General features: G+C 35.3%; 1 protein-coding gene across 4 annotated transcripts in view; it reads right to left on the bottom strand.

The window, feature by feature from the left end:
• Positions 1-1,902: 1,902 nt before the first annotated feature.
• DSC2 (desmocollin 2) overlaps positions 1,903-27,573 on the bottom strand; it is a 33,363-nt gene continuing 7,692 nt past the window's right edge. The window contains exons 3-17 of one of the 4 annotated variants that reach the window (XM_046671698.1): positions 26,616-26,815; positions 25,560-25,679; positions 24,153-24,308; positions 22,735-22,879; positions 21,672-21,838; positions 17,837-17,971; positions 17,409-17,594; positions 15,655-15,911; positions 15,384-15,526; positions 10,639-10,866; positions 6,876-7,112; positions 6,377-6,501; positions 4,859-5,110; positions 4,264-4,309; positions 4,036-4,176 (exon numbers count right to left, since the gene is read on the bottom strand). In XM_046671698.1, coding sequence (XP_046527654.1) covers positions 4,274-4,309; positions 4,859-5,110; positions 6,377-6,501; positions 6,876-7,112; positions 10,639-10,866; positions 15,384-15,526; positions 15,655-15,911; positions 17,409-17,594; positions 17,837-17,971; positions 21,672-21,838; positions 22,735-22,879; positions 24,153-24,308; positions 25,560-25,679; positions 26,616-26,815 — 2,387 coding nt within the window. In that variant the 3' untranslated portion in view covers positions 4,036-4,176; positions 4,264-4,273. Of the gene's footprint in view, positions 4,177-4,263; positions 4,310-4,858; positions 5,111-6,376; positions 6,502-6,875; positions 7,113-10,638; positions 10,867-15,383; positions 15,527-15,654; positions 15,912-17,408; positions 17,595-17,836; positions 17,972-21,671; positions 21,839-22,734; positions 22,880-24,152; positions 24,309-25,559; positions 25,680-26,615; positions 26,816-27,573 lie in introns of all 4 variants that reach the window. The other 3 variants (XM_046671699.1, XM_046671695.1, XM_046671697.1) reach the window with 3 other exon arrangements.

The raw sequence follows: 27,573 nt of genomic DNA, 5'->3' as shown, positions 1-27,573 counted from the left end.
AAGAGAGGTGTGGAGGACAGTAGCGGTAGGGAACTCCTCATGCTCATGAACACTTGGCTCAAGAGTAGTGGAAGCACAGTAATTTCACTCACCAGAACAGTACAGTTCTTCTGTATTATCTGGAATTTTTAAATAGATATTGAATACTTACCACGTGCCAGGTACGAGGTGACATGTTTTGTAGGCATTAGACCATTCCATACTTAAAACTACAGTGTCATGACCTGTACCAGAGTGTGTGGGCAGGGAGAGTAGCTGATTCATCTTGTACCTTCTCATACCAGCACAGTCTATTAGGAAAGCCTTACATGGTTGTACTTAGAAGGCATGAAATGACTGTATGCAAAAGAATTAGTGAATGAATGAAACTGTATTTAAATTCTCAGAAATCTTGGCAGTTTTGGGCAACAAATAGGATGTGCTGTGCAAACAAGGGAATGGAGTTGAGGAGTCTCAATCTCAAGCCTAATTAATTAGAAGGAGGGCACTATTTATATGGAAAACCCAGGAGAACCTGATGTGCTGTGGTAACATACTGTTTGTCTTTTTGCAATAGTGAGTTTAAAGTACTAGAAGGATAACAGGGTCTTGCAGAAAAGCTGAACTAGAGCTGTAGATCCACAAAGATATCATGTAACCTCTTGGAGCTTCATTTGTTCAAGGAGGTTGAAAATATGATGGCTCTAGACACACAGAAGAAAAAACATTGTATTCTTAGTACATTACTACCTAAGAGATTGACTAGGGTGAAGTCTGGCGTCAAGACTTCAATGTGGAGCCCAGGAAAAGGCTAGAGATAGAGACTAAAGGGAAAGTCTGTAGTCAAAGTCAGATTTTGCACAACAGAATGAAGAAGCAAAATAAAAACCAGTCTTGAGACAGGCGATCAAAACAAAAAAAGAAAAAGCAGAAAATGATTATGGGGAATCTCCAAATACAGATTTCTGTTGCCTTCCTCTTTTCAAAGAAGCATCGTCTATTAAGGGAAATCCCTAAGATTTTGCCTCCTTGAGAAGGAATCTCATCTGCTTTTCATTTAAGTCTCAAGATTCATCACACTGATTTGTGGGCTATGGATAAAATAGAGTTTCCCAGATACCAAGAATGAGAGACCTGCAAACTATTATGAACCATTAAGTTCCCAAAGGTCATCACAGGTGAAATACTGGTCGGGCTTCTGGGAAAGATAAACGGGAATGTTATGGCAAGACGTCAGCTGTAAAGCAGAGTGGAGACTGAAGCTATGGTTATTCCCAACTAAGGCATTCTCTTCTCATGTTAATAATAGCAGCTAATATATACTCAATGCTAACTCTGTGCTAGTTCTTTTCATGAATTAACCCTTTTGGCTCTGACAGCAAGACTATGAAGTGGACTCCTATAACCCCCTCAATACAGGTCATATAATTGAGGAAAGTAAACTTGAAGTTTAAATGACTTCTCAAACCCCACAGCTAGTAAGGGTGGAGCTGGGTTTATCATCAAAGCACTCTCTCTGGAGACTTTGCACTTAGGGTTACCATGGCAACTGCCAAAGAACCTTAAGCTCCCAGGCAAGCAATTGCTTGCCTCTGAGGCAAGGAATCTCTCTAGCAAGACAGCTAGGAGAGAACCTAAGGAAGGGCTTGACAGCAGGAATCTTAAACATACTTAATTTTCATAGGGCTTTAGAATTAGCGTCCATTTTAAGAAGCGGATGTTCTGCTTTCCACCCAATTTGAACCAAGTAGTTTCATAATATTTCCAAATTAGTCAATCCTTTGAAGATGCTTCAGCAATCTCAGCAATATATGTTCTGAACCACTGGATATATAAGACTCAGTCATCAGGTAATCATTATGAAGAGACATATTCTCAATTGACAAACATTCTAAAGTAAAAAAATAAAACAAAAAAGAAACAAAAAAGCAAAAACCTTTTAATTATCCTATTTTCTTAATTGATTTTCATTAATATGAAATGGGTTGCACATCTGACTTATTTTAAATCATTTCGTATTAATAGGAGTGCCTTTCAGGTGGACCACTCTGTATGACTTGCATGCTTAAAAACCATTTTTTATTCTAATGTCTTACAGCCACCCTAGGAAAGGAGTTCTATTGTCACCCATCCCCCCACCCCCATTTTATGATGAAAAACAAAAACAGAAGCAGAGAAATTATGCAGTTTAACCAATATCCCATAGCATCACAGTCTTCGAATAGTCAAGGTACATAAATGTGGTTATAACAATGGACCAGTGATCTTTCCAAAGCAGACTCTAAAATTCTAAAAGATGTAGAACAGGATTCTAAAAAAGAGGCTCACTTCTCTAAGACAAATACAATCTCATAAGCTCATATCTGACATATGATCAACAAACTCACACTAAATTTTTAAAACTACTTGATTTGCTTTATCATAACTAGTAATATATAAGAATTTTGTACATAATTTATTAAAATAACTGAGAAATAGGATCTTTGAACATTAATGAAACAACTGAAAAAATAGATTATTGAATAATTACCCAATGTTAATCCTTAAGAATAATTGTTATAAGTCAACCTTGTGAATTCAAGATAGGCACATTATTAACAATCATAAATATTAGAAATACATTTGAAATGTCCATATGGTTAATATACACAGAAAATTCATTGACTGAAATCAGCTGTGAAACCTAGCCTGGAATTTGGTTGGCTATTAAGTTTCATTTTGTCTCATTATTTCAAAATTTAAATAGTTTGGCCCATTTCTACATTTGTTAAAAACTGTAATTTTAAAATATTAAAAAAACTTTACAAACACGTAGATATGACTAGCCATTTCATCTAAAAATTTATAAAACAGTTATTCCTAGAGAGCTTTCATGATCTGTATTTCAAAAACCATCACTATTTTGTACTTATAAACCATATCCTTGCATCATATCTTTGCATATATCATATCCAGATATGAACTGTAAATATGCTATTATATACTAAATCCCATATCCCACTTTTAATTACACTATTGCTTTTGTTAACATAGACTGTTGCCTCTAATAAAAGCATGACATATTTTTACAGTTTCAATGGCAAAATTAAAGGTTCTTTGTTGAGGAGATAACAAGGCAATAACCAAGATATTTGAAACAATAACGTTAACACTGCATTGATTTTAAGAAAAACAAACATAAAATGGAAACAGAATAACTCACTTTATAAGAGAGGAGAGACAGCTTTTTAAGATATTTAGATTCTCCAACCCAAATAGGAGTTTTAAAAATAGAGAGAAGAGAAAGAGAGAGATGAAAGACCAAAACCTTGAAGGTGTAAAAATACATTCTGAAAGCATTTTTTAAACTTAAAGTTCACTGACAAGGTAGGTAACAGGAAATGTGGATTCAGCGCAGGATTTTACACAGAACAAAACCTAGAAACTAAAGTCCACCAAAATGGAATTGTAATAACAGTCAGTGCCTGGTTGGACTCTCTCTTTGTGTTATGAAGAAAGGTCATGTTATAAGAATAAAACAATAACAATGCAATATACACACTTTATAATGTTTAGGGGAACAATAGTTTTCAAGCACCATACAAACAATTAATTAATTAGCTAACTGAAGATAATGTTAAAACAATGTCTCTACAATTTGCTATCAGGTTATACTTCAAGTAATCTATGATATAGACTTGAATTAATTACACTTTATTGCACTGTAAATTGGCTGTTGTCATTATACCCAAATGTAAACAATAATGCAGACTTCCTTAATTTTTCTTTCTGTAGGTCCTCTTGGGTGGAAGGCAAGTAATTAAAAACTATGGAAAAATTGTGAAATTTGTGTACTTATTTACAGTATCTCTCTGTAAATGTGCATTTGGCTAAGGAGATCCCATCAAAATAATGGGGGAAAAGTCCCAAACAAAGCATCTTCTATTTTTAAAAACTGAGAACTAAAAAAAAAAAAGAGATGAAAAAGCCACTGGCTTTTATAGACTTAAAAGAAAACAATCATCTTGTTGTGCATGCTGCTGCTAGTGTCCTAAATTTGGGTTCCAAATGATCCAAAAATTCAAGCCCGTCTTCATCTTGTTGTTCACTGCAACAACCTACGGAACCGGCCATCGATCCTTTTCCTTCGTAGTTATACGTAAGGACGTAGTCTTGAGCATGGTTATGATTGTCGTCCTGGTTACACAGCTGCACCTTCTGCCAAAGAGAAAAACACAACACATTTTATTATTATTATTTTAAACACCAAAACTTACTAACATAAAAATAATTGCTTTGATTTACCTTTCATTGTTTAATTTTTAGTCAGTGTCTGTCCTCTAATGGATTCCTACATATAAAAAATGCACACGATTGGTCTCTCTCATAAATCACACTATAAATTCACTATATAGCATGTTTCTAAAAGTCACACATGTGGCAGTAAGTTTACAAGTGTTCATTTTAAGTAATCATTACTCTGCTTTTCAAAACTATGGCTAACGTGAAATGCATCCATTAAACTGAACCCAAGTTGACGTGGGCTCAGATCTTTCTAGAAAGGTATAGTGACTGTGCAGGCTGGAATTGCCTTGTACCACACTTTTGGCTTCTAAGGTATGACTTGTCAGATGGGAACAATTAACACAAAGTCATGAGAAAAATAATTTAAATATCATTACACACTATTTCAGCAAGAATTAAAAACCAAACAAAATATGAGAAAAAGTAAATATCCACTTAACATCTGAACATATCTAAATTAAAATGAAGGAAAAACAACTTTCTAATTAGTAGATTAATAATTAATTGAAAATAAAGGTCAGGCCACTAAATTGTAATCATTTAGAAAGTTGAAAAGAAACCCAAACAGATTAGTAGGACACTTAGGGAAACTCACTTCACCAAGATGGGACTGAGTGAAATTACGCCACTCTGTGTAAGCGTATTGGCAGTTGTCCACCTCCACGTGTCCTCCCCTGCAGGAATCCAGGGTGCGCTGCCCACCTCCCCGGTCCAATTCCAAGGTCTGGTGTCCTTTCACCAGTTCAATGTTCTCCTGCCTTCCAGTTTTCACTCCTGATCCCATGGTGCCACAAATTCCCTGAGCCGAACTGCCCACGGTATGTGTTGTAAAGCCATTTGTGGAATACTGAAATGAAACAGTTTGCATTGGGGAAATACAGAAGGCAACCAAAAAATAAGAAAAGAACAAACAATGCAGGCAAGGCAGTGAATTTTTGTGCTAGAAAGTAAGCTTTCTGAGGGCAGGAACTAAATCTGCCTTGGCAATTCTGAGTGCCTAACTACAGTAACCCCAGTACTACATGTAGAGTCTAATACAAGGAGCAAATTGCAGATGTTAAGTGGCCTCTACCTTGAGACAAATCAGAAAGCTAAATGGATATTCCCTCTCCAAAACCTTCTCAGAATACTGTGCAACTTTTTTCATTTGTTAAATCCGTCCAGCATCTCACTCCTCACAATCAGGATTACAAAACTATTGTCTTACATGTATTTACCCTGCTTAGTTTGAATTCATTCCCTTCACCTGACTAGGGCAGAGACAGAAATAACGATCAGTGTTTATAGTCAGTGTCTCATCTACTTGCCCTTCAACTAAAACAAAAATAATAGAAATAAAGTTCTCACAAAAATCTTAGCTGCAACAACAAATCCCTGTGATCTAAAAAAATAAAAATAAATCAGGCAGGGAAAATACTAATGACAAATCTTTGGCTACTCATTGTTTATACTGTGTTTTTGTATAACTCTAAGTTTTATTTTTTCCAATACCTTCGTAGATGCCAACATCCTTTTGTTCTCTAAATCTTTCCTTCCCTAATCATTAATTATGCTTTTTATAGGAAATTCACTTGTTCCTCGTCCACACACTGAGCTAGAAATCAAAGATGGAGCAATGTAGTCACTTGCTAGCACTCCTGTTTCTTGTACTTGGCCTCAGCCTTCTTTCTAACCCTTATTAGAGCCAGAAAGAACTCCATTAAAGTTCTTCCCATGCTGATCAAAGCTTGTAGTCATTTTATTGCTGTTGCCAGAAAAACATTAAAACACTTATGCTGATGATCTGTAAGTAATCAAATGAAACATTTTTACAGAACCAACAGCAGTTTCAATACATAAAAAAGACTGAGCCTAAAGTTAAAGCCATGAAACATTTGAAGTAGAAAATAAGAATGACACGTTGAAGGCTTTTTACTATTATCACTGCATGGCCAAATTGAAATGCTATGTATCACCGTGGGAACCAATGTCATTTTATCTGTTCCATGGGACCAATGACATTTTATATATTGGAAGTTACCTGATCTCAAAAGAACTTTGCTCAGAAAAGGTAATTCTAGTTGGTTAGGTCAATTGATCCTTTGTATTTATTTTAAGAAGACAAACTACTTACCACTTTGTCGTCCCCAGGAGCTTCCGTGTTTGACACAATGAGGTTCTGTTGGGCTAAATCATCAGGAAATACTTTTGGTTGCTTGGTTGCCCTAGAAGCCCCACAGACTAAGGTAAATAGGATACCTGGAAGATGCGACAAATAACTTCAGTTTATCATAGAACAATGTCAAGTTATGAATTTATGTTAACAAATACAGGACGACTTTCCAGAATACATAAATATGATTGCTTGTGTCAAAGTAGCATACAAAAGTCTGCCCTCCAGCTAGGCCACAAAGACATGCTATATGCTGTATTTCTAAATTGAATTTTATGTCTATGCTGAGACAACACTAGAACTACACATAAACGCACTTTCAATACAGAAATTAAGTTTGTGTGTTAAATAGAAATGCAGCTATATACCAATGAACAGCTATAGAAAACAGCGTTGATTCTAAGAATGTGTCTTGAAAGTTATTTTAAAGGCTATTATTTGAATTCATGAAAGGACTTACAAAATAGCAATGCTATGCCCAACAATATCGCAAGAATGGCCCATGTTCCAAGTTTTACTTCTCCGTTGCCAGTCCTTGGACTTACGCGAGAGGTGCAGTCATTTTCGATAATACAGTCACATAAAATAACGGTTAATGGAGTAATATGTGACTGGCCAAGTCTATCTGCAACTCTGATAGGTACTGTGTATGTTCCAAATGGAAGGTCATTCTGATAGGAAAGGCGTGTTGCTGTATCTGAAAGAAAATAAAACCAAAAGTTATAGAATGTCATTGATTTCTCCTGAGCATAAATAACTAGTGATAGGATGTGTTAGTGTCTTCCAATAGATTCCGACTCCTAGCAACCCTGTGTACAGCAGAGCCGAACCCTGCTGGGTTTTTCTGAGCCATCCTCTCATCTTCTGGTGCCATTTCAGACAATGCTCCACTGCTATGCATAGGGTTTTCATGGCAAATTTTTTCAGAAGTGGGTGACCAGGTCCTTCTACCTTCTTCCTAGTTTGTCTTAGTCTGGAAGCTCCCTTGAAACCTGTCCCCCACGGGTGACCCTGCTGGTATTTGAAATACCGGTGGCATAGCTTTCAGCATCACAGCAACACACAGTGGTCACAATATGACAGACGGGTGGTGTGATTCCCCGAGCTGGAAATGAACCCAGCCCTCGGCTGAATCTTAACCATTGGACCACCAGGGCTGGCTGCAGTGATGGGATATTCATTATATCTTTCTACAAATGGATATCCCTCATGGGGTGGCACAACTGCCACGAGGTTGTAAATGTGAATGCACTGAGTAGTTCTAATTGACAGTCACTGCAAATATACTGCATATAAAAGTTTGTCTATGTTGCCTCTTATAGAAAGGTCTTTTGGCTTTTGTAATAATATATTTCATCTGTCCATAAATGAATCCTTCCAATCAAAAGTAATAAACTGGTTAAGAGATTGGTTTTTATCACATCTTTAAAATTTTTCATATAACTAGTCAATACATATTTTCTTTTATACATGATTCATCAGAGAGTAACAGTCTGAAGTTCTGGATGTTTCTCCTTACTTTGGTTTCATATATTGTGCCAAACAAGCATAAATAGTTCTGACTTATTGTCAGAGACTGATTTCTGACAACTTAGAACATTGCTAACCTTGAATGTGTTAGTAGGCATGAATCAAGCTGCTGGAACTTCATCCCATTGTCCCACAGGACACTGGGACCACTTGTGTATTTTTTCATTTTTATGGATTTTTTTTAGGTCAAGGGTAGAAAATATCCAGGCCAAAATCCAACAAAGTCTTGGGTACAGAGCCAAAGATAGGCACTACTTCGAATGCAGATCTCACACGCCCATGCCCAGGAATAATCCTTCTCCACCTAACTGGCCCAGTGTGATGTTTTCATTTATTTTTATGGTGTTTGCAGTTCTAAATATAAATCTGAATGTTTGAGTAAAGAAATCATTGAGGGGCAGGCCCTGTGGCCCAGTGGTTAAGTTCGTGGCGCACTCTGCTTTGGCAGCCCAGAGTTTTGCCAGTTCGACTCCCAGATACGGACACAGCACCGCTCATGAAGCCATGCTGAGGCGGCATCCCACGTGCCACAACTAGAAGGACCCACAACTGAAAAAAAAAAAAATACACAACTATGTACCGGGGGACTTTGAGAGGAAAGGGAAAAAAATAAAATCTTAAAAAGAAAAAAAGAAATCATTGAATTAAGTCAATTTTAAAAGAAAGCATTGTTAACCTCGTAAGTCTATGTATAAAAATAACAACAAGGGGCTGGCCCAGTGGTGTAGTGGTTAAGTTTGCACACTCTGCTTTGGTGGCCTGGGGTTCGCAGGTTCTGATCCCAGGCGCAGACCTAGCATGGCTCATCTAGCCACGCTGTGGCAGCATCCCACATAAAATAGAGACATACTGGCACAGATGTTAGCTCAGCGACAATCTTGCTCAAGCAAAAAGAGGAAGAATGGCAACAGATGTTAGCTCAGGGCCATTCTTCCTCACCAAAAAAAAAGAAAGAAAGAAAGAACAATATGACTAATAAAACCAAAATTTGTGATTCATAATGTGCCATGGTCTATTTTATTCACTATCTCATTTACTCCCTCAAATCATCCCATTTTACACCAGTAAACTGATGCTCAAAGAGAATAAATAGCACAGTCAGATTTACATAACTAATAAACAGCAGAGCTGGCACTTATCATCAAGCCTATCTGATTTCAAGGCCTAACTTCATGTTTCCCAGGCTTTTGAGTTATTTCATACAGCAAATCCTTAAAATAACAAAGTTTTAACCCACATAACCCTGCCAACATTTCATTTTGCTAAATATTAAAAATTTTTTAAATTATTAAATATTAATATTATTTATTTTATTTTTAAAAATTAGCACCTCCTTCAACACTATTTTCAAAAATATTATAACACTAAATAAGTAGAAAGTACAAAATCTAAATATAAGGTTAATTCTTCCCAAGAAAGGACAGTTGATAACCTCACACACACACACACACACACACACACATCCCGGAATATTGTCGTTAAAAAAATTGAAAATTTTGTCAGTTCACAAAGCAGCATTCAGGACATAGTGCCTTAAAATCCATCATAGCTTCCATACGGTCTTTTCTTCCCCCATTCTGTTCTCCCTTTCCCTTCTCTCACAACCTTTCTTTTTAAATTGAGGAATATTCATTGGAAGCATGAGGATGAAAACCCTTCAAGGACATTTTAAAGGCAAGCCCCATCAGTTTACAGTGGCTCTTGAGTCACAAAACCTGGAGTGACATGACATCATGCCCACAGGTAGTGTAGTCAGGAGGCGAAGAATGTGCTGAGGAGTTAGGAGCTGATGTAGGAGGGATGCAATGGGGATACGAAGAGAGGTCCCCTTCACTTTTGCTATTCTTGTCACCATAGATCCTGTCATAGTTAAGTCAGAAGTACGGACTAGGAACCAAATTGGGGGAGAATCCTGAGTAGAAAACAATAGACAAGAAAAGGTCAGAGATCAATGCAGCGCGGAGAGGAGGGAGAGCACAGCGGACACTGTGATGTACACACAGATCCCCGACAATTGAGGACTTACTGTCCCAGCTGCTTGGGGTCTGTCAGCATCTTCAGTGACTGTGCCTTCCTGCAAAAGTGCCCCTCGGGGTACTCCAATCCACTGACTGAGCAATGAGTGAGGAGAGAGACTCAACTTGGGGCCACTCTGAAGGGCCACTCAGCTCAGACTCCCCATGGGCTTAGCCAAGGCTGTTCTTGGCCTGAGCTGCCACTTGGCTTCTCTTTTTGCCCAGTCCCCCTTCCCTTCCTTTCACAGCTATTGAAGTCAAGCAAACCCCTTAATCAACATTCCACCTGAGAAACTGTCTCAAGAGTCTGCTTCCTGGGGAACAGACCAGCAAAAGATGGAGATTCCCTGATGAACTAGGAAACCATTAGCATGTAAAGAATCTATGTAGGTGGGAGGTACTCAAGTCAGGAAGTGATTATATTAGACCTAGTCTAAGGATGTGTGTGTGTGTGTTTGGAGTGGGAATGAGAATTCACACAACACCTAAGGGAATCCTGGCACAGGACTGATCAGAGATAAGCCCTAGAAAGGCTCATTTCCCACCACAGCAAAACTGAGACACTTTCCTTCTTTCATTGCTCATTCCCAAAGTGAATTATTCTTCTATTTCATCAAGAAAAAATATTTTAGATACACTGATGCTGAAAAGGACATAACAATGTTTAGAAATACATACCATTAATTCCTGTCAGTATCCATCTTCTCTGTACGTCTGAATCAGAAGTACTCTCCAAAGTGAAGTGAAAGGGTGGGCCGTTTATTGGTTCATCAGGATCAACGGCAACAATCTCCGCAGACGACGTGACAGGTTTGCAGATTATCACTTGCTGTTTAGGTATGGAGGGACCATTGTCGTTCACATCTTCTAGTATAATCCCCAGTGTCCCAGTACATGATCTCCCATCTAGAAAATTGGATATAAAAATACAATTTTTTAATGTTTTGAGTTTTCAATAGGAAATTATAGATTAAAAAATTTAATAATTTATTAGGCACTCGAAAGATATAAATGACAGTGAGAAGCACGGTCACAGGCTATGTTCTTAGAGAATGTTAAAAGAAAAAGATTATCACTGTCAAATGGGTTGTACAGACAATAACTGTTATTTAAATTTGTCATTCAATCACTAGGTGCAATGACATGGAAATTTTTATGGAGAGGAGTTTTGACTGATTTTTAAAAGGAGAAAGGAAGACAGTACAAACAAGGGCATTTTTGGTATATTTAAAAGTAGGAGGAAACTCAAGGAGGTGGGAAGCAGAGTATGCATGCCCGTGTTCTGGCAATAATGAAGGGGAAGGCAGCTTGGTGGGAACTGACACCGGAGAGAAGAGCCAAGGGTTCTTGAAAGTCAACCTCGGGAGGTTGGAGTTGAATATACTTAGAGAAAGTACTTAAGGTTTGAGGGCAGGGAAATTGAAAGGTAGAAGATATGCATTTGGAAGGTTAGAACAAAAATAGTATGTGGAAATGTTTGAAAGGTGAAAGACTCCAGAAGTGGAAAATCACTTGCAAACCAAAATAATCACTCTGGGTGTAGCCTTTTGAACTCATCTATCTATATATTGAATACTAACTTACTGAAGAACTAGTTTGTACAGGACACTCTACTGGAAAATCTGGGGGATTCAAAGATGAGGTGGTCATGGGTTCAGGTCACAAATTAGTGATACAGTTGTGAAGTCTGAAGCTGAATGCAAATTCAGGACTTCTATCTCTAAATCATTAAACTTTCTGCTTAATAAAGAGGACTTGGACATCAGCGATGGAAAAAAGGGTGAAAAAAATCTGTGCCACCCACTGCCTAGCGCTATGTCTTATATGAAACTGCCATCCTAAGAAAGCTGGAAGACCAGGCACAGCCACAGTCACAACCTCGACCAAGGCAACAGGACCTGTGATATTTCCAGTGCAATCATGGGTCAGGAGCCATAGCCCACCAAGTTAAGAACCAGATCTGAAACGTGGGCCACAGAAAAGGACAAGTTGGTGGCACAAGACTGCTAGGCGGTAAGGCGGGAGAGAGGAAAAAGCCAAAGCAGATCAAACACCTCCCATTTAATATAAGCTTGCAAATTAAAATTCCAGATGGAGCAAGATTAATGTGAAAAGGAAAGTCAACAAAATCACCAACCAGAAGATTAATTCACTCTGCATGAGACATCTCTGAAACATGTATATTTAGCATCTTTAAAGACATAAAGTGTAACTGTTTAAATAAGAATGAAATTATAGCTTAAACTCCCCTAGGACTAAAACAGCAACTTTCATCTAATAAGGACTCCAAAGAAGAGAATAAATAGAATGGCAGGGAAGCAATATTTAAAGAGATAATTGCTGAGAATATCCCAGAATTAAAGAAAAATATTGATGTTCTATTTTAAAACATACTTTGACTGCAGTGCTAGGTAAATAAAAACAAATTCACGGCATAAACATTGTATTAAAACTGTAGAACGCAACCTAGGGAACCAGAAAAGTTGCTTGGACATATTACCTACAAAGAGACAATAACTAGGTTGACAGCAGAATAATAAGCATCAGCAACAACAGATGCCAGAAGATAATGGAGTACTACCTGCACAGTGCTGAGGGAAAGAAGGAGTTAACTCAAAATTTTAAGCCGAGTCAAATTGTCAAATCAAGCATGAGAACGATATTAAAATATTTTTCAGAACAATAAAACTGAGAGGGGTTATCAATCAGCCACCTCCCACCACGGAAAAAACTAATAAAGGATGTACTTCAGCAAGAACAAAAGGGAACAAGGAGAGAAGAAATGAGATGCAAGAAACAATGCAAATCTCTCTCACTTCGGACAACTTAAAAAAAAAAAAGAAAGCAAGCAGGAAGATATGTATGTTATCTACCTGGCATACTTTTCTATTAGGGCAGAATAACCTCACCTCTCAAACTCTCTTGTTCCCATGCTATGTGGTGTTTTCTTGCTCTTTCTGAAAATTGGGACTCCCGGATGTCTTGAACATTTCTTCGCATTTGGGTCCATACACAGAGTTGAAAGCACATGTCTGACTGATTGAACCTGGTTACCTGTATTGTCTTTGAATTGGCCTCTACAGTGCTGTTCTACTGCTGTGCTAAGTGCCTGAATTTCCCTTCCATTAAACTTTTCGAGTTGTTCAATAAACTCTATTTTTTTTGCATATTCCGATTAGTATTGGTATAGGACATGTAAACTAAAGATCTCAGACATCTAATTCACAGTGTTTCACAGTTCTGTTTTTCATCTTTTGATTACACAAATAAAACTCTGATTCATTGGAGTTTATGCATGCAAATCTCACCTTTTAATATTGATATAATGCTATATGGGTAAGTGCTAATTTTAAATATGCAGTCACGAAGGGGGACTCCCCGTGGTTCCATGATTTATGTGCATGGCTCACTCCTATCAAATGTTTTTTGGGTTTTTTGGTGAGGAAGATTGGCCCTGAGCTAACATCTGTGCCAATCTTCCTCTTTTTGCTTGAGGAAGATTGGCCCTGAGCTAACATCTGTGCCAATCTTCCTCTTTTTGCTTGAGGAAAATTGTCTCTGAGCTACCATCTGTGCCAATCTTCCTCTGTTTTGTATGTAGGATGCCGCCACAGCATGGCTTGATGAGCGGTGTGCAGGTCCACACCCAGGGTCTGAATCCGTGAACCCCAGGCTGCTGAAATTGAGGGCACGAACCCAACCACTATGCTACTGGGCCGGCCCCTCAAACCTTTTAAAAATTTGAAATCACACTCCTCCTAAAAGATGGAATAATACAACAAAAATAAACACCTAAAACTCAGCTATAGAGAGGAGCTACCTGGGTGAAACAGTCAACAGAGTTGAGATTGAGAAGAGATTGAGAAGAGAAACAGAACTCAAAGTTTAAGAAATAGCTATGTTTAGCAGAGAGAAAGTTGGAAAACAGAAAGCATATACGGAAGAAAGGAACATGTGGAAAAGTTTACACACAGAAGCTTTGGGAGAGAGTCTTAAAAAGAGGAAATAAGTAGAGAAGTAGGAGGGTGGGACGTGAGCATGGGCCTTGAAGTCAGAGCTCACAAGGAGAAAGCATTTTTCATTAGGAAGCAGCAGGGAGGGCCCCAATGAAATTAGCCAGTATAGGTTTTAGAAAAAGGTAAAAACAAAAACAAACAAACAAAAACATACTTTTGTATAATCTTAGTTCATAAAATAAAATGATGTGGAATTATTTATCCCCTACTTTCTTCAAAAGAAATTAATGAGAAAGGCCCCATTACATATTTATTCTAAACCACAATGATGATTAAAAGTGCCTCTCAACTAAACTCCATAAAACTATTTGATGTCTCAATTATTTTATCTCCTCTTCAACAGAGGAGGATGTAGAATAATATTATACACAAAAATCTCTAATTCCAGAGAGTAATTTTTATCTCATCTATCAAGAAACAATTTGCCAAGTGCTGTTAAAAATATAAAAATAATGGATTTAATTTTCATATTTTCTTCTTTTCATTTGTCTTTGACCAAAAAGCATGTCTTGATAAAGGGACAAAGGAAGCTGAGGACTTAAAGGACAGTCTTTAATTGGCTGAAGTTAAATTAATAATGATTACAACTTTACCAATTCAACCAATGGATACGAGCCATTCCTCATTAATTTAGAGACTTGAAATACAAAACACCTTCCAAAATCACTTCTAAATTTTAATTTTTCAAATTATAAAGTAATAATTAATGATTATTGTAGTTAGCATGTTTATTTTACAGAAGTACAAAGTTTAAATGTTTGTTACAGTAAAATTATATTTTATGCGCTAAGTGGATCTCATACATAATCATTGTGCTCATATTTCTCTCAATTTTGTAGGACTCACAGAACATGATTTTACATTTTATATGATTATATGGATTCATAGTGCTTGTCTTCCTAATTTTATAACATGCTATTAATCATGACTATGATTCATTTTTTATAATGTCCTTAATCAGAATTCTAACCCCCCAATATATTGCCAGTTTCCTGTAAAAAGATAGAACTGTTTTCTTGGCATGCACTATGGGTAATAAGTATGTTCTCTCTGTAATGAATTTTCTTGCCAAAGTGAATATTTTAAAAGATACGACTAGATAAAATGAAGCTAATTTCTTCTAAAGTAATCTTCTCAATTTTTAATGATTAATTTTAATGAGCTACAGTTTTAAGTATTTCTATGACTAAACTATTGTATAATTACATCTAAAACCGAGGGTGCTATTAGAAAGTAGAACTGAGTTAACAAATTATAGCAAACCTCTCAATTACTCTATATGTCATCTCCAAGAAACAAATTTTGAGAATGTATACAGCAGACCTAAAAATGTGTGTTATTGGTTTAAAAACTGAAAATGTATGTAGTTGAAGATGTATGGAGCTATCTTAAAAACAAAGTTCTTACCTTCGTCTGATGCAACCACTGTAATATTATATATGCCATTTCTGATGTTCTCTGCCTCTCTGTCCAGGCTCTTGATAACTGTGATTGATCCTGAGTTTTCATCAACAGTGACCCACTGTTTTGGATCATTTAATTTCCTATACCTATTGATAACGATGAATTAAAATAACAAAATGTATCATAAGCCAAATTATAAGACCAGTGTCAAAATAAGTTATAAATTTTAAAAACATAGCAAATTTGGAGTTAACTGAAACAGAATTAGAAATACTTTATGCCTCTGCTGCTTCTTGCTTCTGGGTCATATGCTTTATATCCATTGCTCGGTGTTCTCAGCTGTGTATTTTCTTTAATTCGAACAGTCTGCAGTGCAGGGCTACACTCGGGGCCCTCATCCTGATTTTGCACATTAACAGTAATGGTCGCCGTGCTCATGGCTGATCTTGAACTAGCCTCATTCGAATACGGAGCTTCATTAACGACACCAATTTGCAGGTTCACCTGTTGTCTTTCTTCATAATTCAGAGGCTACAAAAGCAAGCGTGTTGAAAATCAGATCAAGACATTTAATATTTGGCAATGCTAACTTGGAAATACGTAAGTGCCGTGTTTGGAATAGTCATGAGAATGTTAAACATAGAAAGGAGGCAAATCCTTCAACTGATTCAGTATTTGCATGGAGCCAGCAAGAAAACCTGTTCCTCAACGATAAATTTAGCAAACGTAATATCATAGCTCTTAATAACAACTTCAGAAAGTATTTAATGAAGGTGCTTCAAGGTTAACACTTGAGATATTATTTTGGGGACTCCATACCCTAACCAACTGTTATTTTGTTACTCCATTAATTTGGGGACAGCTTATTCTACTCTCCTGAGATGAAGAAAATTATTTATACCTGGTTTGGGGTAGAAAACATGGGTCAAATTTTATAAAATATTTTTAAGAGGGGAGCAACAAGAAAATAGAAAGCTTATGGACATTATACTCTCCTTTTTTATCTCTTCTATCTCAGTTACTTTCTAAAGAACTGGCAGTATCAAGTTTAATGGAAAGTTGTTACTTCATTTTGCTTGATATGTAGTTGTGATGAGAACGGGTGAAGCTATTTTCTAGAAGACAGAAATTTTGTTAGGTCTTGGATTTCACAGAGATAAATTTCTTTCTTAGAATACCAAGGATTAGGGCAGGGGCTGAGTGATGACACAGACAAGATTTAAAGGACATTTCTTTGTTGTTTTGAAACAGAGAAATTAACCCACAAACTGCAGCTAATTTTCATCGTTGTAAGAAAAAAAGATTCATCATTTTGGATCCATGCTCCTTGTGAGTATGTACAAGAGGGAAACCCCACAGACTCACAAAAGCATCATGTTCTAGTTAAGGATGAAGCAGAAATAAGCCTCTAACTGTCCAAAGGCAAAAGCGCTCAGATCACTTTATGGACTAACTCTGGCTCCTGAATTACCTGCGAATTCTTTTGAGATGCTGTAGAATAGGATTAGAAAGAGGTTTTAGAAGTATTGACATCTTTGAATGGTTGAGGATTCCTATTTTGAACCGGGAAGCTAAGGATGTAATGGACACTGGATACAGATGGACAAATTTACAAACAGCCTCCCCATGGGTCTGACCAGGAGTAACTCATCATTTGGGAAATTCAGTAAATAAGTGGAGGCTCCTTGACCCAGCTACAGAAACAAATGGGCTAGGAAAGTTTGACACTGTCCTGTCAGCTTCAAAGCTGTGCTAGTTTTTGAATTAAGAGATATTGGTTACAAAGTGGATACTATATTAATTGAACATATATAAATCTATATACATTTTTTAAATCATACCTTTATAAAAGGTTCCCCAGAATGAATATATTCATTCCATTATATATGAGGAATATAACATTTACATTCACTTATATATCTATTTTATTCCTACATTTAGCAGAATTCCTTTCTTTTCATTAAACTCTAGTATACTGATCTGTGAAATTATAAGCTACAAATAACTAATTTACTAATTAATTCTTACCTTAACCACACACAGAATTCCTTCATTGGTTTTGAGATCTGTTACAATTTTAAAATTTCCATTTTCATTGCCCTTTAAAATGGTATAATTAGCTCTCCAATTAGCAGTGTTAATTAAATCCTTATCTTCAACGGTAACACGTAAGATTTCCACATCAACTGTATTTTCTTCCACTGATGCCACATACTAAAATAATAAAAACAAACAAACAAAATTTAATTAATAACTCTCATAAAAACAGAACACCATGTGAAGTAAGCCCGATTCTTCTAATTCCAAAGTACTATGTTGACATAATTTTAAGCCCTAAGTCCAAGTTGCTGTCTTGGGGGTACTTTACTTGAAATCACAGGGCATGGATGGAAATGTGCATATTTAGCAATTAACACCAGGTGTACATTTTTCTTTTACTAATTTCCTATACTTACAGAAGAACGGGTGAATGTTGGCAAGTTGTCATTCACGTCTTTAATATCAATGATGCAAGTTGAAGTAGTTTGCAAACCAAAATACTGACCATCCATGTCTTGTACTTTTATTTTCAACTGGTATCTATCAACTAACTGAAAAGAAAGTAAAATTTAATTATTGAGTGAAGGCAATATTATAAATGAAGTCTTGATTTACACTTGATAATTTTCCTTGCATCAAAGATTTAAGAGGTATGCTATTCAATTTCATAGCTTTCATACACTGGCAGAAGAAAAATTTTCTCATACTAGTAATTTTCAATTAATTTACGAAAATAGAGTAGTTTCTCAAATTTAAAGTGAAACTCATAGAATATGGAATCAATTGGTTTTAGTTTTACTCAACAAAAAGAAAAGATGTACCCGTAGTACATTTAAAATTACCTAGTAACTATATCAAAATCTTTATCTCCTATCCAAAGAACATTCTTTGCTCAAAAATACATAGCAGTGACTCTTGTACCCATCTCGCAATAAAACAATAAAGTGAAATATGCTCCTGTAAAAAAGATATATTTTAAATATTTACATTTATAAAAAGATCATCAAATTCGCATGAAAACAAAGGTCTGGGGCTATGTAATTTCTTCTCTCAGAGGAATATAGAATCTGGCTATTAGGGCTTTCCACTCATCAGAGATTACAGAAGGTTCATCACTAGTTAAAAAAAAGTGTTTCTCTTCGTATCAGTTTCATTTATCGTAAGTCCTTGAGATACAGAAGGATTGAAAACAACACTAATAATATCCTCTTGATTGAATATTAGGAGACTCCGGTTCTATTCCCAACTCCAAAATTAACAAATGTAATCTCAGGGAAGTTGGAAAATTCTTTTTACTTAGATTTCCTCTTCTATAAAAAAATGATAACTTTCCTAAATAATTCACCTCTTTTCATAAGACAAAATAATATGTGAAAAACTATCCTAACCGTCTTCCTAAAATAGTCACTCTTCTCTCACATTGCCACCTTCTTCCCTTAATTCCATTACCTCTTAGACTTTCTTGTCCTCATGCATTACCTAAAATAGAACTAACATTTCTTTATATCTCTATGCTTTTTATATACATAATTTTCCCAGTTTACTCTTCTCTCATAACCAATCACATATAAAGACTTGAAAAATAATGGTCTTATTTCATTTAAAAATTCTAAAAACCTCGTGCTAGTGTACTTTTAGGAGAGAATACATATTTTGTTTGTAGTGAACTAAGATTTATTGGAAACAATCAATTGGCTGACAGAACAAAGAAATGAAGATTAGTGGACCTAAATATTGGCTTATGATATCTTCAGATGGAAAAAAAATCCTGATGTTTAAGAGACTTAAAGGGTTGAAGGTAACAGATGAGAACTGGAAATCTGGGGTCACAAAGTGGCTCCAGAGCACTCTTGGGTAAAGTACTCCAAGACTCCTTCGTTAGTCGAATGTTTGCAACAGATTTATCGGAAGGATGTACTTGAGACTTGATGATAAAAGAGGATTTGGTTTATAACCTGCTTTTCTTAAGCACATAAGTTCCATAAAGAATCTATATAACTGAGGAGCTGTAACAGCAATTCATTCATTCATTTATTCAGCAAATGATATTGATATTATATATCTCACTGGCACACACTAACAGTAAAAATAAATGAATTTATAAATAACAAAATAAAATTTTAATAAAATAAAATTTCACTTAGAAATATCCTGCAGACACAGTAAAAGGACTAATTTTATTAAATTTCAACCCATAGTCTATGTGAAGAAATGACAGCTATGCATAAAACACTTCTGCTGCGTAACATAGTATGATGTTCTTCTCAAGAAAAAGTACTTGTGTGATTGTTTGACTTATGAGCTGAACTAGCTAATGTTCTTTTCATAGAATACCATTTTTATGTAAAAGACTCCTATGTTTATTCAGACTAGTGTATTTTGAAGACAGTTTGTCACACATAAAATGATTCTGTCACTTCGAGGAAAACAACTATTTGTTGCCATTGATAAACTGGAGTTTTCAAGCTAAAATGAGAATTCTGGAAAGCTTCTATCAACCATTGTGCTAGTAATGGAGGTGAGGAGGTCATTTTTTTCAATATTGTTTAATGAAATGTGTCAATATTTGGAAGCTCTGCATAACTCAGTGAACCAAAATTTCCCAAATGACCAATGCATAATCTTACAAAATTGTATGTGGCTATCTATGCACTCACTCAATATATAAGATAGACCAATGGATTTCAATGTAACAAAGTTCGAAAGTTCACTGACAAGGCTTCAGAATGCACACAGCAAAAAATATTTAAGAAGCTACCACTTGTCAATTTTTGATGTGGTATCAAACCATAATATCCACAATGATTTGACATTACTATTAAATTACTCCTCTCTTTTCTAACTTCATATCACGTTGGATTTTCCTTATATACCTCAGCTAAAACTACATATTGTGACAGACCAAGTGCAGAAGGAGTTACGAGAATCCATCAGTCTTAGATCGTCAGGTATCAAAGAGACTTGGAAAAATGCATAATAATTCCATTCTTCTCACTAAATTATTTATTGTTTTGAAAAATGTGCTTATTCAATAAAAATGTTCTTTAGGTTAACATGTAATATATTTATTACTATTTTAAATGGGTAAATAAATGCATACTTTAAACATTCATCAGTTTTGAATACTAATAGAGTAAATATTGATAAATATAACCCATATAAACAAACATCTTTGGAATCCTCAATAATATTTAAGAGTGCACAGGGGTCCTGAGACCAGAAAATTTGAGGACCTCTAATGGATAGGGAGAGGGAGAGGAAATGAATCTGATATGACGTTTTAGGAATTAAAGAAATACCTGACCAACACATTTCACTATATTTTAAGATAAGGGATTATAAATGTAGTAAGTAGGGCAGATAAACTGCTATAAGAATTCAGATGAATAAACACTTGGTGGAGGAGTAATAGCTGAATAACCAAGTGAATGAATTACTAAACCAGGACAGTTGCAATGGAAATGGGCAGAATATAAATGTAACATCATTTCGGAGTAACATCAACATGCTTTAAAAAGAGATTTGATATAGGGCGCAAGAGGAGGCATCAAATACAATTTTGAGAACATGAATCCAAGGTAACAATAGAAAAATTATTAATAGGAAAAGGATGTATTAATGTTATTCTAACTAGAAGACATGGGAAGGAGACAGCATGTTTAGAAGGAAAGACAAACTCAATTTTAGATGTATTGCATTTTAGGTACTTGTGAAACATCTGAATAAGGATTTCTAGCAGGCAATTCAAAATGGTAAACCAGAGATCAAAGAGATATAAACTTTCTCTTAATCTATGTAAAGAGAGGTATGTAGATGAGATTGTCAAGGAAGAGATGACACAGACAGGAGATGCATTGTTATCTGTGGATAATAAATTTCCACACATTTCCAAAAGTTTCACCTTTCATATTTGACATTTCTTGTTTTTACTATAAATATATAGTATTTATACTATAAATACTGTAGTATAAGTGTATACATTATAGTCTAAGTATGTATACTATAAATATGTTTATATTAGGAAATTTGATTTAATAAAACATTTAATTCAGGAGAGAACAAATTAGGAGTTCAAAATTGGTGCACTGCAAGGTTAATGCACTCCATCGACATACTTAAAATAATAATTTTTCTAAAATTATATTCACAACATGTTTTTCAAAACATATCTACAGTTGATACACAGAGAAATACAGGTACTACTAAATAGTCATGTGATAATCAAGTTTTACTTGTTAATATTTATGTTACCTCTCTGTCTAGTTGAGACGATGACGTGGTGATCATGCCTGTAGTTGGATGCATCGAAAATAGGGTGGGTGATGCTGGCAACTGCTGGATGATGGAGTACCTCAGACGCGTATGCATCGTGTCAGGTTCATCTTTGTCAGTTGCACACACCTGTCCGACAGTAGAACCTACATATTGAAAAATCCTCTTTAACTTCCAAAACTTATACATTTTCAACTTTCCTTTTATTTTACTCCTCTCCATCTATCTCAAAAAAGATTTGGAGCACTTAGTTATATATAAGAGTAATAGCTTTCATAAATTTGCAGGCTACTACATAAAGTATCACTTCCTCTTAAATATCCCAGCATTCTAACATTTGAAATTTAGCGACCACATACATATTTACTTATAACTTTATAAATGTTGATAACATCCCTTCATGGTCTTCGTATTTCTAGACTAAGGAGTTCTAATTATTCTTTAATCTTTTTCTTTTTGTAAGCCTGCAAGTAAATTAATCGTGTGGGTCAGTTTTCTCTGAAAATTCTTCATTTAGTTAGATCTGTCTAGAGGAAGACTTGAAAACTGTATTCTGACTTCCAGCTGAAATAGCCCATTTTCATAAGATTGAGAAAACGTTTGTATTATTCTCAGCCACCTTTGTAATAATGCCCAGAATACTGTCAATCATTTAATCACTACTGAACACCAGTACACCTTACAAGATTAAGACTTCAGTTGCCCAAAGACATTCTTTTTAGAGTACAGTATCTTAAAAGTATCTGTTTTATCTCACACAGGAAAGCAAAGTATCATTTCTTGAGTAACTCCTGTTTTTCAGGCACTGTGCTTGGCATTCCATGTGTGTTATGCTTCCTTTAATCTTCATAACAATCTTTCACATTGACATCCCATTTTACAGATAAGGAAACTAAGGCTTATCCACTAGGAAAATTTCCCAAGGTCACGTGCACAGCTAGTGAAGGGCTGAGTACAATTCTACCCACAGCAGCCTGACTGGCAAGTCCCTTGTTTTTGCTAGCAGGATATTCTCCCATATATTGTCAAGGTAGGTGCTCACCAACTCTGGAATTTTCAGAAACTGTAAACATGTAAGTTGTTTCTGTAAAAATTGGGTAGTTATCATTTTCATCCTCAATTTTGATTACTAGGGGCAGTGGAAGTTCTGGAGTATACCCATCCGGAGTTGTTGCAAAGGCAATTAGCTGTGAAGAGAGTAAAATAAGAAAAAAAAAAGGAAAAATGAAATATGGTTCAAACATGCTTTGGCTTTGATTTGGAGACTGTTCCGCATTTGCAGTGTGAGTTTCACCACGTGTCATTGTTTTGGGATGTGGACATAACCTTAGTGCCACAGAGGTGGTTAATTTCATGGGATAGAATAACATTCCATGTTTAAATTTATCTACTATCACAACAGATAATTTTGCTTTCCTCACCATTGTTGTATTGTTGTTCATGAGTTCAATTGTTTTTATTATTATTTTCCCAAAACAGTCTTGAGGATTATTTTGTTTCATTTTGTTTGAAAGTTTTACATGCATGGATTTAAAATACAACTTTCTGGATCTTATTTAACGTTCAATTCTGAGGATTCCAAATTCCCCAGGTGCAGTTAACTGGAATACTATCCTATGTTCTACTAATTAGGATTTAAGGCATATTGATGGTTAAATTGATATAATTCTCTTCATAAGAATTTTTTAATTCAAAAAGGAGGAGTCTGAAATAGAACAGATGAATGGCTGTAAATTGTTATGTGAAAAGCAATTTATTTCTTTTGATTTTACAAGAAAAATTTCAAATCCAATTTTCCTAATAGCAGCTGTCATAGAAAGAGCAGAACATCACAGGTACTTAGAAGGCCATGTTGTGGCAGTTCGAAATCTAAATATTTCATTCAAAGTTTGCATGTCTAATCAGGTAACTTAGTCTACTGATGAATAATTAATTAATTCAAAATAGATGTAAAATAATTAAAATTGAGTTAAGGAAAATGACCAGGTCTTGTTGGGAAATCAACACAATGTTAGATTAAATTCTTACATATTAACTCATTCCACCATGGGAAGTTAATCAGTTGATAAAAAGACTGAATAATCTTAGTTAAGCATTGTCTATACTCCTCATTTGCTCACCACAAGTTAACTTTCTCCCATTGGAAAAGTACTGAGGCTTAACTTCTGCACTTCACTTACCTCCTATGGGATCTCTCTCTGTACCACACGGGGGTTCACAGATCTTTTCTGCCAACTAAATACCTACTCTTCAAAGTGGTGCTCTTTTCTTCTTTTGAACAATCCAGTAGAACCTAACACTATTTATTCTATAAAATTCTTTTTGCTTCAAGTTAAGTCTGTGCTACCAGAAATAGCCAGAGCAGAGATGACAAACTCAGAAGGCAAATGAATTGAGAATGAGAGATGAAACAGCCAAGCTTAATACTTACTTATACAATATGTAAACTTTAGACTTTACCTCAAAAGATTCATACTCCTCACGATCCACAGCACGAGTGCAATACAGGTTTCCAGTATCTCTCTCTACATAAAATAAATTTTTAGGTTCTCGGTCAACTCCAGGCCCCCTTATGGAATAGTAGATAGTGTAGTTCTGGGCTGTGTCAGATTGAATCTAGAAAGTATACATTATATAAAAAGAGACAAATTTTTTATTTCAGCAAAACTTTCATCCATAAACGTATGCAATCACATTGCCATTTTTATTGCAATGAGTAATAACTCTCTTTAATTTATTATTATATATAAATAAAAAGCAGCAATAAAATAAGGCAACGTAATAATCAGGAAATTTCATGAGCCAGGCCTGAGGAAAATAATGTAGTAGCATCTTAGTTTTCCAGAATAACTTTAAAGGCGAAATGGTGCCTATGTGGACCAAACATTTAAGACTTTTTCTGTCTTAGAAAACAAAGTATTCTGAGCATGTAAAATTTCCTTTTTTCAATTTTTTTAAACCTGAATTTTTATTATATATAACATAATACTTAAGACACTGGGTTTAAAGTATATTGTCTGTGGAGCAAAAACTTGGAAAACGCCTTTCTTAATTAGTTTTTGTTACTTGTCAGCATCTTCTTTATTCTAAGAGCTGAGGGGGGAAAAATGAGAATAGAAATGGTGTACTATCCTGGCAAGTGTGATATTTTGATTCAAAAAGCAAGTTTTTTCCAAGTTGTTTTCATCCCCTTATATCAGGATGCCTAAAACAATTATTTTCTAGCAATTTCTTTCTCAACTTTAATATGCTCTTCTCTCAGTTGCGTTAAATTTGTTGGTGGGATACAAAGGAAGATACTCTCTCACCATTTCAAGAACTGAGGGAAAAGAAACCCAAGTCATAGACTGAATGTTACTGGCCACTGACAGTGGAAGAAGACAAGAAGATTCGCGTGGGTTGCCAGTAAAATTAAAAAAGGAGAGAAAATGTGGAGCCGGTGTGATTTAAGCAGTGGACTTGGACATAAGCAACAGAAAGGTGTATGTGTCTTTGCCCTTTATGGCATTTGTTCATTTATCAGTGATTTCATCCTTTGTTATGGAAGACGTTTGGGGTTTTTCTAGACTATGCCCAGGTTCTGTGATGCACTTGCTGATAGGAAAATTCATTAAGAAACCATGTGTTTGAGAGTGCTAGATGAGTTTTACAGTTTTATAAATGACCTTTGCATGACTAAAACTTCAAAAAATATACGTAGGTATAAAGATATATATTTATATCCATATATTGAAACATATAATACACCTACTCATTCATTCATATATTCATACACAACTATTTTTTAAATAACTGCATACTCATTGTCCAAATTAAAAAAAAGATGGAACCCATAAACTTTCACAGTGGAAGAAAAGTAAATTGTACCTGTTGCAGAAAAAGGGGGAAAGGACCCAAGGAATTCTCTAGCACTGAACAAGGAATAGGAGCCCATCTTCTCTTGGCACGTCTTAGAACTTTTTCCTTAGAATGTCTTTTCTTTAGTACCTCAATTGAGAAGACAGAAAAACAATGATAAAGTCAATGACTACTTTATTCTCAAACATTAGAACTCTGATGCATCTTTCTCCTCTCATGAGGATTAGCTGGGGAGGTGTAAAACCATGGTGGTGCTTGAAAACCACACTAAATATCAACACTGCAAAAAGACAATGAAGAAATAACTGCCCTGTTAGCACAGCAATCTCTTGAGAAAATAACTTGGTAGAAATATGGAAGGAAGAGAGATGGAATTGGAAGCCTAGAAGCAAAACTGGGAAAATAAAAATTGCTGTTGCCATATTGCCATGCAAAAACATGGGAAGAGAGATATGTAAAGAAAATAGAGTGTGTGTTCTTCTAAATTAGCATAAGCATCTTCCACTCACCAGCAATTAGGAAGAGCCAGGGGGCCAACAGAGAGATCTGTGTCAGAATGAGGAGAAAAACATGGTGACAACTCTCAAACTGTGGCAGTGAGTAACGGCCAATGGTTGAATAGAGGTCATTTTGATCTTGAGTGTGACAATATAATAAGCATGCATGAGGTCTGAACCTCAACCTAAAATAGTCATCTATTTTCTAAGATTACAAAATGTGCTGTCTAAGATACATGAGACCTCCAGAGATAGAGTTTCAAGGTTTCTTTTTGGAAATCTATTCAACAGTAAAGATCAAGAAATACTTCTTTGTGTCCCTCGAGTTCTTATGCTGTAACATATCCCAGTTTCTCCTTTTATGTCCCAACTGAAAAGGAATTACAACCTGTAATAATCTATGTTGCACAACCCTTTTCCATTTGAACACTGTTAAATTGTATCATGCTTTCCATTCTTCTTCAAGCAAACTATTGCATATCCTTTCTGATTCCACATCTTCCCTGGTAATTTTAGTTACACATGAAGAAAATATTTCACTATATTTCATTTTTCTAGTTTGGTATACCTTTGTTTGATGCTCTAAAAGGACAACCATTTTCTTCTCTTCTTGGTTCTCAGTGTTGGAAAGTAATATGGTAAAATTTCTCTTCTCTGAAGACAAAAGAATAGCATTCTTTGTATAGACTGAACCATCTTCTAAAATTTGGAAATCAGGATCACTTGAACGAATTAGATTTGCAGATTTAAAGCATTCCTTCAGGTTAACTGTGGAAAACATACATAAAAATCATTTGTAAGGTAAAAACAGTCTATAAAACAATATGGACTTTTAACAGTAATCTATGTATTTGGTGAGGGAGCCAAAAACTTAAAATTAATTACACTGACACTTATAAATTTTGCATTTTTAAAAGGACATATGAAATCATATGGTTAATTAAATTGTATTTAAATACATCACTTATAATACGTACTTTACAACCTTTAAAAAAAAGAGATACTTGTCTTGAAATAAAGGCTTATGAACTCCAATGTTTGAATATTTAAACTGACACCAAAAAAAGTTTTTCATTATTAACTGAAATCAGCCATAGAGTAACACATAGGGACACTTGAAGGAAGTTAAACAGAATCTAGAGGATGAAAATCAGCAGTTATTGAATCAAAATATTACTGAACTCTTTACATCTATTGTTAATAGTCATCACATTCTCTGTTCTCATTGGTCTGATCTTTTCACAGTTGAGTTATGTGAAAAAAAAATTGATAAAAAATAATATGTGCAAGTAAATGTCAATGAGATGCCAAAATGTTTTAGGATGAGAATCCCCAAACAATAACTCAAGAAATAGCTTCAATACTGTTTCTCAATTTCATAGAAGCATATTATAACATACACCATATCCTTCATCTAGCATAAACATTAATAATAATTTTATTACTCAAACTAAACTTTATCTGCTTCATATAATCATGTTCTTCAATAAAACCCAAACTTCCTTTCATTGGAATGACTCTATATG

Source organism: Equus quagga, chromosome 9 (assembly GCF_021613505.1).
Source record: "Equus quagga isolate Etosha38 chromosome 9, UCLA_HA_Equagga_1.0, whole genome shotgun sequence".
NCBI lineage: Eukaryota > Metazoa > Chordata > Mammalia > Perissodactyla > Equidae > Equus > Equus quagga.
This window is presented reverse-complemented; position numbering and strand designations above follow the sequence as displayed.